The 11,889-nt window shown below is 36.2% G+C and overlaps 1 protein-coding gene across 4 annotated transcripts in view; it reads left to right on the forward strand.

The window, feature by feature from the left end:
* Positions 1-3,301, forward strand: part of LOC106935602 (protein jagged-2-like) — a 39,109-nt gene extending 35,808 nt beyond the window's left edge. For all 4 annotated transcript variants that reach the window (XM_015016144.1, XM_015016145.1, XM_015016146.1 and 1 more), the window contains 2 exons: positions 79-238; positions 1,836-3,301. In XM_015016144.1, coding sequence (XP_014871630.1) covers positions 79-238; positions 1,836-2,332 — 657 coding nt within the window. In that variant the 3' untranslated portion in view covers positions 2,333-3,301. The remainder of the gene's footprint in view (positions 1-78; positions 239-1,835) is intronic.
* Positions 3,302-11,889: the final 8,588 nt, after the last annotated feature.

Below are 11,889 nucleotides of genomic sequence, written 5' to 3' on the forward strand. Positions count from 1 at the left end.
AAAATAATAAAATTCAATAATTACACCCAAGTCATTAAAAACTGTTTCATGTCTTTCTTTATGTCTCCTTCTCTGCAGTCTTTTGAAATGGATGGACAATTGAAGGACAACGACTGTGGCTATATCCAGAATGCAGCAGCTGCCATTACTAGTGCATTGTCCAAATACCACAACAGCACCATCCTTCAAGCTGTAGTGGAGGCCAGAGTGGAGATGCAGGCTGAATGTCGAGCTGAAGGTGAGTCTAACTTCCCTGGCAAAACTGATTTTTTTTCTTCATTCTGTTCTTTATCAGTGCCAGTATTCTGTACAAGCCACAGGTCCAGGGTGTTATAGAAATCAAAAATAAAATGATTCTTCTTGGAAGATTAATAGGAAAAAACATGGAAAAACAAAAGAAAAACTGTGAACCCAGCACTGTGATATGTTCCAAACCATTAATAGAAACACTTACATGATTGTAATTAGAAGTTTAATGTGTGAATAGGTGCTTCATTGACTTATTGACAATTCAACAATAATTTCACTCTCGGGCTGCATCTCTTCTGACTTCACTGACAATGCTAGCTTATTAAACACTGCGGTAGAACAACAATTTTCTTGTCGGTGTGAGGAGCTATCCACCAGCTGTCTTCATGGTGAAAAAAGTGATATGAGCTGTTTGTTTTCAATGGGCATATTAGCAAACATTTTTTAAGAAACAGCATGTCTAAATAAGTAATCAGAAGAAGTAATGAAAGAGCTTTTAACATTGTACTGTGACTATATCTGTTAGTTAAAAATTATGTAACTTGGAGCATTTTAAATGTTGGAATTCTCTTTTGAAATCTGTGAGAAGTTGGAATCTAAATCACAAAAGTTGGTTCTATTAAAGACTATTATAAGTTCCTCCATAAAACAGTCAACCAATAAAGTCTGATGAAATTTGACTCTTTCACTAGAAGAAATGTAAGCTGACTTGCAACAATTCTTTTATTAAGATAAAAAGTTATGCTTGCTACTGTAAAAAATGATTTTGCTACATGCTAAACTGCAATAGAGGAAATTGTGCCTTTAAACAAAAATACACACTAGAATGCATTAATATTTTATGTTTTAATTGTGCTGTTTTAACTAAATTCTGAAATTAAGCTCTGTATTTTTTCCATTGATGAAAATAATGCATTTACATACATTTGAAACTTGAACAGACAACTTATTTATTTGGTTTTAAATAAAAATTGTGTTGTGTTTTTTTGACCAAAACATTAAGTTGTCTGACAACAGTTTAATGGCTCTAGTACTATTGAATATGAAATATTCTGGTTTGGAGCATTCTGGGATTTCAGTTAAAAAATACACAGTGATTTGGTTCTGCTATAGTTTTTTTATTATTATTATTTCCTTTATTTAACCAGGTAAATCCTGTTGAGATCTAGATCTCATTTGGACCTGGGCAGAAAGAGGGACCAGTTGCATTCTATGTTGCAACTGGTTAACAATTAGCCACTAATAATCGCAAATTCAGCACCTGCTCCTGAGCTTCTCTAAGGGCTTTCATCATTTTTTAATCAAATTTGATCATCTCTTTCTCAAAATCCAAAAAACTTTGTGATTAAAACTGAACTGAAACAAAGATCAATATAAAGATCACAGTTTGTGATTTTCAAACCTTTACTCTATTTGTAACCAAAAAGTTAAGGATGTGTTTTAGTTTTTTTAACAATATAGTTAAAATCTCATCTGCCTGCGAATAGGGTGTATTTTTATACCCCTACAAACCCCTTTAATTGTATGTAGATAAATGTTTTAAGTCAACTTCTAATTCTAAAATGTTTTATATCATTCTTGTTAAGGTTTTTTAGTCCCTGTGCTTGGAGTTGTCTTCAGCCTCCTCTGGGTCTTCTGCCTTGTTGTCTGTGTTTGGTGGACCCGTAAAAGAAAGAAAGAGCGAGAGAGAGCCGCCCTGTCCGAAGACACCACCGTTAACAACCAGCTGGAGCCCCTGCGGAGCAATACCCCAAAAGAAAACCGAGACAAAGACATTCAGTACGAATGCAAGAAATTAATAGGCCCCTCTGACAGGACATGTGATGAGGCTGATGAGGAGGAGCAGGAGCTGGAGGAAGATGAGGAGATGGTCTTGGGATTGGGGGACAAGTGTTTGTCTCACAAGTGTCCCATAGTGGGAGCTCAGGACAGGAGCACCATCATAAAGGCAGAGGTGATGTGCATGACACGCAGCGGCCCAGTGAAGGCACCGCATCGGACGGCATACAACCCCAAAGACAACCGATGTAAAAACCTGAATGCAGCCAAGTTTAGCGAGGACATTACAGACCTCTGTGTGTGAACAAATAAATTCAGCGTCACAGACTTTAAAACTTTTGCACCACAAATGAAGACTGCAGATGCTTTCATTTTCTGTTGAGTTTATAATGCCTTGTTTAAGTCTTTTATTTGCAGCTGGAGGCTTTTTTAAATCAAGAAAGAAACTTATAAAACAGCATGAAAAAAACAAGTGCTTCAGGGATTATGGAGTCCACAAGCTTCACTTTTTGGTTCAAAACATTACAGGGAAGCTGAAGCTTTCTGTTTTTATCATTAAGGTAGCTGACTGCTTTTACCTTCAGCCCAAACCCTGACATCTAAACAAAAGATTTACATTGTGTGCAAGTTGGCATATTAACCTGGCTGACTGATGCATAGAATAGCTTTTTTCTCTAATTTTTTAACTTTTTTATTTTTGTTGAAGCTTGGAATTTCTGGCATTTGTCTTTTTAAAATGAGAATTGTCTCCTGTTTTACTACACAGTGATCTTTCAGTATTTCTTTTTTTAATTAAAGTGCCTTGAACTGCTAACTTCTCCCTTCCTTACAATAGAAGATTCTTAATACATATAAAGGGAAAGTGGCTATAATCACAAACATCTTGCCTCTAACGCTTGTTTTATTGTGATGTACAGAACACTTGTAAATAGGACAGAAATTACTGTGTATATTTGATTTTAGTAAGTTAAGAGATTTTTAAGAATAAGGCTTCCTGTATGTTTGGATTTTTATGTCATTCCATTTATTAATGGGAGATTTTATTTGAATCATTTTCAGATTTTGTAAATTCTCAAACCTAATTATTAATACTGAATTGTTTAAAGAGTATTTGTTCCTCTTATTAAAGTGCAAATGCTACATTTGTTTTAGCTCTGCGAATGGTTGTACAAGCTACTTTTCATATTTAGTTTTGGCATATTTGAGCTATCAAAATGATATGTGTTTTTTCATCCCTTCCTGAATCCATGTTCCCAAAAGTACATTTTGTTCTTAAAAAACCCCCATTGAAGACATTGTATAGTTTGTTACTGTTCTATCACTGGTCCCAGTATTACTGTATTCTTGCTATGATCTTAACACAAAAACCTAACCATGCCAACATTAAAGAAAAACAGATACATGTCCTTGCTTAGTACAAGGTCAGGCTCTGAATTTCCTTGTTTTATCCTATGAGTTTAAAGTATTGTTTTGAACAGCATAACAACCTGTAGGCCTTCTGATTGAAACAGTTCACTATTCATGATATAGACATGTTATGTTCATGTTGCTCTTTAGCCGAATCCAGACCAAATTATGTATGTTGTGCTCCCGATTCTAAACACACTCTCAGAAGACAAGTAATGTAAATTTCAGACACTTACCTATCAATGACATTCGCTTAGCAGACATAATGATGCACAACTGAGTATGCACAGATCAGATATTGTTGGTAGAGCCTCCATTACCCATTTCATGCCTTTGTGCATGTATCTTAAAATAGATGCAACAGGAAATGCATGATGGAAAAGGCTTCAGTCCCCACAGTTAAGAAAAGTGGAGGCAGAATCATGATGTGGGGATAGTGTGAAATAGGGAGAAGAAAGCAAGTTAGGACTGATGAGAAGATAGATCAGCATGTTAACATGTGTGGACTTTGGCTGCATTGTTCTGCTGCATGTTGTCTTTTTAGATTACTGAACTGAAATTGACACAAAAATGTTACATATACCAGCAAAGGTTGGCTCTTACATGCTTCTGATTTCTATTTTCAGTTCACACTTCATGGGTTACAGCCGGCAGTCTCTCTTGAGACTGCCGGCTGTAACCTCTTTAGCCTCCTCATGTTCCAGGTTCAGATCTACAGTTTTACAGTCTGTTGACAGTGTAATCACTATAGAGTGTTGGGGTGCCTGATAGTGAAGTGGCCTTTAGCAACACCCTCATGGTAGGAATGGGAAAGTTCATGCTGTAGGCATGAGTCTCTTATCATTTTTGTTTCCCTGTGTTATATTTTCCTGGTTTTATGAAGGGAACAAGTTGTATAATCGTTGATGTTCACTCTTTTGAATGTTTATGGGGTAACGTCAAATACTGTCAATATTTGTGTATGAAAATAGATTTTTTTTTTAATTGTTAATAATGGTGATGAAAGAGAACCTACACTCAATTTCTGACTGTAAAATGTACTATGTGTTAGCCCTGGAAGAGGAGTTGAATGTGCAGAATTTTTTTAATGATTTTGTACAAAATTTTGGAAAACTCTTGGTTTGTTAGTTGGCTTTTTTTTCCAGAAAAATCCTATTATTTATTAAAGTATTTTATACCAAAAATGATTTTGTTGAGTGTTTATTGATGGGATGGAAGATTCTGTCTCATTTCCTCTTGTGGATAATGTTATTGTGTATTTCATACCTTTATACATGCAAATCTAAAAAACTTGTAGCACAATTAAATAGAATAAGAGAAAAATACAAAAGCTTTAACCATTTTAACCACAACAGGGTTTTTTTATCTATTGAAGATCAGGAGATGTAAAAGTCATTATAAATAAAATCTTTTATTACTACTACTACCAATATTACAGTTTATTTTATTTTATGTTTATCCATTCCAGAATTCACATTTTTATCAAAAACACCCTAGAATGCTACTCTTGCCTGATCAGAGTTTTAAGACTCAATAAAAAGCATGTGCTATGCTGAGAAGGTGATAATGAAGATTGCTTTCAGTTGCCTTCAGTTTTATTGAGTAAGGAAAATCCTTGTTTGTGATTTTGTCCAGTAGGACATTTACATTTGCAACCATTCATCCCTTGTCTCCTGTAGTGCCAAGCCAATGAGGTGAGTTATTTGTGTGACTCCATCTGCCCTTATGATGACACTGTGGGAAATGATTAACAATAGACAGGGCTGCATAAAAAGCCTCTAGCAGCTGTGTTGAATATACTTAATGCTTGTTGGGACATAATGTGCCATGCTGGGAGTTCATTAGCCCAACAGTTGTTTTGGGAAGAATGGGAAATGTGCTAGGAATCCTGGATGGTGCAGTGTTTGGGTCACATGCACATACAGTGCACCACACTCACTGACCTACTTGGAGAGAAGTACAATGAAGGTGTGTGAGTGATGGTGGCAAAGCAGTGAGAGGAAGCCGTGATGGTATTTGGATCACATGTCGCCCCATAATACAGCCTGTTATCTGATCCAGAGATGCAGACCAAAATCTATTTAAATCCATTTTGAGATTTTAAACCCAACTAGCACTTGCTGGTCCTGGTTCTGTATTTTAGTAGTTTGGTCCTAAAGAGTTTAGAGAGAAAATGAAATAAGTTCCAAATCATAACTCTACATGGTTCTTGTATTCAAGTTTAATTATTGTTAACCTGTAACCTACAGTACATGCCATTCCATGAAGCAGCAGACAAGTCCCACACTAAATGCAAAGGATCAATGAGAACATTTCACTGTATAAAAACAGAACTGAGATTGTGGGGACATTTTAATCTGAGCAGCGACAGATACTACAGCACTTTGCAAAAAAAAAAAAAAAAAGTCACACCCCCTGAAATCTTTTACACATTTGATTAAGTTTCAAACACAGACTTTGATGTATTTTATTGAAAAAGGATCTGACATCTGACAACCTTTGCAGTCTTAGTCCGATCCTCAGGAAGAAAGCACCTTTGCTGGTAAGTGAGAAAACAATCTGGTGTCTGCTTCAGTGGTTCTGCTTGTCATTATGCTCTTCCTCACTGACGTTGATGAGCTTCTGTGGGGAATTACCTGCTGACCATGTTCTGTGGTAGAGGAACTTAAAAGACACACACATACATATATTCCTATACACATAGCTGTGTATATGACAAGTCAGCACTAGTCCCACCCGGTGCATGTGTCAGGGATTCACAGGTGTTTGCATTTTAGTTTCTTTTGTGTTTGTGTTCAGTAAGTCTTGCCATTGTCTGTTTGCTTCCCAGTGTTCAATATTGTTAGAATCGTGTTGCCATATTTGTCCATTTCTTTCTAATTAGTGTCTTAGTGTGTTCTTATGTTGTGCTTTTTTTTTTTTTTTAACATTTGACATTATTTTCCTATTTACAAAGGGCTTGTTTTCAGTTCCCTTTGTTTCCCTGGTTTCTCCCAGCTGCAACTGGACCACATTTGCTCTGAATAGTTTATCTCATTCCATTTTCCACACCTCATTCTGTATTTATGGTTCTTATTTTTCACTGTTCTTTGCTGGATTCTTCCATGTCTGTGCCTGCACCTAACTGCATGTCACCTGTAACTGTTTATTATTAAAATACTCTGTTTTACTGCAGCAGTTCATGACAGCATGAAGCTGTTCCAGAACTGCTGCGGTCCTTCAGTGACAGACTTTGCAAAGGCACCTTGGTACAATCTCAGGTGCAAAGGTCTAACTATGATTGTGCATAATATTAGGTGCACAAAATGCATTATTGTAGATCCTTCCTCTCAGAAATTGTTGGAGTTTATAACCAGCACTGCTCCCAACAAACTTTCCAACAATTTACATCCCTGCTGTTATTTGCAAAATTTTTTCATAATTTTGTGAGTAGCATGTTTTTGTTAGCACAAATATTATGCACTTTTTATATTTTCTTTTTAATTATAACTTTTAATAGAAACAGAAACTCTAGAAAATTATCGTACTTAGTGCACATTACTTTGAATCTCCATATGCTGTTTTCAATAACACAGATTTTGCGCATGACTTTATGTATCCAATTTTTTTTGTGTGCCGCACTTTTCTAAATTTTTCCATACTCCAAGCTTTAGTGTCAAAACTGCGCACTCTTTTATGCATGAGGCCCCAGATCTGAAACTCCACATTCTGCATTTGAACTGTAACTCTTTTGTTTTTCTACTTTTTCTAAACACTGTTGTTGGCTTCTTTTTTTTATCATGTTTTTTATTCTAATTTTGTGATCTTTATTTCTGAAATGGTATTTACAAATACAATTTACTTGGAAATGGAAATTTGACAGCAGACATTTGCTGGATTAATTCTCACCAGGAATCTGACAGAGTAGTTGTTGACATTCCAATACAATGTAAAGAGTATCCCCATACACTAGCTCAGTCTAGGGTGAGGAAAGAAAGGCACAGAGTGCTCAATACAGTGATAACACCTCAGTCAGCCTGATAGCAGTAAGCCCTCTGACTCCTCCCAAGGTCAGGGCCACGTCCACATGTTCAAACGGAGATGAAAGGCTCCTGGTAGGAAGATTTGCTGGTGCCAGTTGCAACCGCCTACCAAGGGAACCTTTCTTAACACATTCTTCCAGATGTTACCAATACCAAACCTTCAGCCTCCCTAGAGACAAGGAGTAGCCTCACTTTGAATACTTAACTTCAAAGCGTAGAGAAAGACTCAAAACAATGAGGATTTCCAGGAAAGACTGCTGTGAGTTTGTGTGTGCTTATACATGCTACATATAAAGAACCAAAAAACACTGTCACACCATAATCGAGGCCTTTTATTGGAAGTGAGGACATTTTCCTTGTCCTCACTTTTTTATCTATCTTTTTTACAATTCTACTGAGTTCAAATCATTAAGTTTGTATGTTTGATATGAATTGATGTTTGATCAAAGGTGGAGTTAGGCATATATTAATAATGGTTAGGGTTACAGTGTTAGCGTTGGGCAAAAATGCAGTTACCAAAGTGAATTATTCAGCAAACTAGACATTTTTGATATAACTGTCAAGGCTGCTATTTGAAAGAATCCAAAATATAAGTCACATTTGTTCATTTTTACTTTGCTCTACATGATTATAATCACTCACATTTTAGCTATCTTCTTGGGGATTCTTCAATATAAGAAAGTGACAAAATGTGTCCAAAATTTTAATCATTATTGGATTCTGGTTTGTTATCTTTGTTCTATGAAGATCGAGTTTAAGCATCTGAATATGAGCATTCACCGCTTAGCACATTCCCTCATATGGCCCCAACAGCAGCTAATGTTTTCTGAATTTCACAATATTCCAGGTAACCACTGACTCCAAAAAGCAGAAATTCTGCTATTAAAATCCAGTTATATACACATCTTCAACATCTTTGACTGACAATATGAATGCTATCTTTGCGTAAATGTACGCACACTTTTTCCCTGGCCTGAAAATGTGTGGCAGCCACGCAAATTTTTTCTGTGAACAATATCAAACTACAAAGCGTCAAAACTCACATAAATACGCTGAAGTCTGACTACATTCAGTTTTTTTTTTTCATGATTTTAATATTTTACTGTTTAAACAAACGATGAAACTGAACCGCATTTATTTTCATATAATAAGCTAACACGCACACAAAATAAAAAAACAAAAACAAAAATAAAAGGATGTGAAAGCCTCAATAGAAAGTAAATGGTACATTTCCTCAGTTTTTATCTCAAAGTTTGGACTGTGAGCCGAAGTGCATGAAATGCATCTGTGGGGTAGCCTACTTTAATTCTCACTGAAAAAAAGAAAACAGGTTTATCAGCAGATTAACTCCAAACAGGTTTGATTATTCTTAGGGTGATCAAGGTGTAGACAATCAGACGTATCAGTATCTGCATGAAGGTGAGCCTAATTGGGGAGCGCTTTGGCTGTGATGGAGAACATCGCCAATGGAAGGATTCAGAGGGAGCCATTGATCATATTAATCTGCAGGAAAATATTGATGATGTTTGTGAGCGTTTAGATTGCTCAGACTGATCATCCTGGAACTCCGAACAAAACTTAAAGAAGGAGCCCTGCGGTACCGGTACCGGTCCAGCTGCGGTCGTCCTTCAGTCGAGCCACCCGCTTTGTGAATGCGCCTTTATGGACAGAAAGCATCTTTATTCTGTAAATGTATATGCACAAGATTCCACTATTTGGAATAAACGTCCACATTCCTCACTCAAAGGACTCTCTGACACACTGTCTGTCTTTAAATCCCGCCTGAACGCGCTACTGTTCTAACAGGCATTTGCACGATCTCTTTATTTTCTTATTTTTATTATTTAGATTTTTTTTTCTTTCTTTAAAATGTATTATTTTTATGATGTGACCCTGTGCCCTGAAAGAACCTTTTAAATAAAATGTATTATTATTATTATTATTATTATTATTATTATTATTATTAATACTTATTCTGCTTCAAACAAGGACGTTGCCATGGTTATTGCTCCACGTGGTGGCAGACTTCCGGGTATTTATACTAATTTACATATGGGTGGCGATCGGTGGAACCAGCTGCTCTCAATTTACCGCAAATTGGGATGTACAAAGGAAAGGTGCGCATGGGAGTCGGGAGAGAGAACGCGGGTTTCGATTAAGCGTTTACTGGCATTTGCTAAATTAAGCCAGAGGTGGTTTTTGGCATAATCCGGGTTGTGAGTGGATCAGATGGCAAGTAGTAGTGGGGGAAATTCGGAGGATGAGAATATGGATACAGGATGGTCTATGGTAGAAAATAGAAGAGGGGGAGGGGGAAGAGATAAGGCAAAAAAGGGAATAAATACTGGGAAAAGATATTTTGAGGATGAGGAAACAGCTGGAATAAGGAAGAAAGCAATGATGGAAGAGTTTAAAGTTATACTAAAATTTAAAACTGGACAGGATATGTTTGGAGTGAGCCCTATTAGTCTGTCAAATGGACTTAAGAGAGCTATTGGAGAAGTAGAACTAGCTAAAGTCTTAAGAGATGGAAGTCTGCTCATCATTTGTAAAAATGCTGAACAAAAGAATAAAGTTCTTAAATTACAAATGGTGTGTAAAAAGGAAGTGCTGGAAAGAGGTTGTTGGGGAAGAGAAAGGAGTAATATCAGGAATTCCTGTAAGAGAAAAAAGGATGGGAAGTCACAGACATCAAACGACTACAGGCCTTTAGGAATGAGGAGAAAATCGACAGCACATCTGTACTACTGGTCTTCAAAGATAGAGTTCTGCCTGATAAGGTAATGGTTGGCTACTTGAGTTTTAATGTAAGGCAGTACATTCCACCACCGCTCAGATGCTATAAATGCCAAAGATATGGACATATTGCAAGTGTTTGTAAAGGGAAACAGAGGTGTGGCAGATGTGGAGGCGAACATCCTTATGGTGAGTGTGGAAATAATCCTGTTAAGTGTTGTAACTGCGGAGTAAATCATACTGCAGCATATGCAGGATGCACTGTAAGGAAAGAGGCAGCTGAAGTTCAAAAAGTAAAAAATGAAAAGAGAATTACTTATGCTGAAGCAGTGAAACAGGTGAAAAGTAATGATAATGCTTTGAATATGTTATGAAAGGAAGGCAGTGCAGACAATAATCAGGGTAATATTATGTTAGAAAAATTGATTCCTTTTCTTGCATATATTATTAATTGCTCAGAACAAGCAAAAAATAAAACTGAAAAAATAAAAATTACAGTGAAAGCAGCGACAAAATTTTTTAAGGTCAAAGATTTATCTTGGGGGGGGGGGGATTCATGAACTGCGACAGGGTGAAGGATCATCTGAACCTGAGGCATCTCAAACCATCACATAATTCTAATATTGCAATGGAATGCTCAGTCTAATAGCGAATGGTGAGGAATTTAAAGGCTTAATTAATAATCTAAATCCAAAACCAGATATAATATGCATTCAAGAAACGTGGCTCAAGCCATCATTACAGTTTAATATTCATGGTTACTCAGTTTTACGTAAAGGTAGGTCAAACGGGAGTGGAGGAGGTTGTGCTATATTTGTAAAAACCAACATAAAATTTATTCAGCTATAAGTAGTAGTATCAGACTTAGAAATTACTGCTGTTGAAGTTTGGACAAATGATGGGAATACTAAAATAATATTTTTTTTATAATCCTTGTAAACAATTAGAAAAATTAAAACTTGAAACAATCCTAGGAAACTGGAGAGGGAAAATAGTTTGGTGTAGGGATTTCAATGCACATAGCACTTTATGGGGAGATCAAGATGATTATAATAGAGGGATTTTAGAAGAGGTGATTGAAGAAAAAGAATTGGTCATTTTAAATAATGGAGAAGGCACTCGGGTGGACTTTGTAAGGGGTAAAGAATCTGCTATTGATCTGACCTTGGTCTCTCAATGTATTGCTGGTTTATGCAGATGGAAAGTATGTAAAGAAAACATAATGGGGAGTGATCATTATCCAATTTTTGTTAATATGGGTATAAATACAAAGCAAGACCAGACAAAATTTGAGGGGAGGTGGAAATTTGGGAAAGCTGATTGGGGGAAGTTTGAAATTATGAGTGAGGTTAGCTTGGAAAATGTAGATATAAATAAACCAATAAATGAGTCAAATTCAGAAATTAGCAAATGTATAATTAATTCAGCCAAATAATGTATTTCTAGAAGTAATGGTAATAGAAAAAAGAAGATAGTTCCTTGGTGGACATCAGAATGCTCAACAGCAATTAAACAGAGAAATAAGGCTTTTAAGACACTTAAGAAAATAATTTGTTTCCAGAATCGAATAAATTATAAAAGGAAACAGGCAGAGGGGGTCAGGAAAACTATAAGACATGCTAAAAGAGATTACTGGAGGAAATATTGTGAATCTTTGGGGAAAAAACTCTGCATTAGACAGGGTTTGGAATACTGT

The sequence above is a fragment of the Poecilia latipinna genome, unplaced genomic scaffold (assembly GCF_001443285.1).
Source record: "Poecilia latipinna isolate Pla-1442-1.1 unplaced genomic scaffold, P_latipinna-1.0 Scaffold1985, whole genome shotgun sequence".
In the NCBI taxonomy this organism is placed as follows: domain Eukaryota; kingdom Metazoa; phylum Chordata; class Actinopteri; order Cyprinodontiformes; family Poeciliidae; genus Poecilia; species Poecilia latipinna.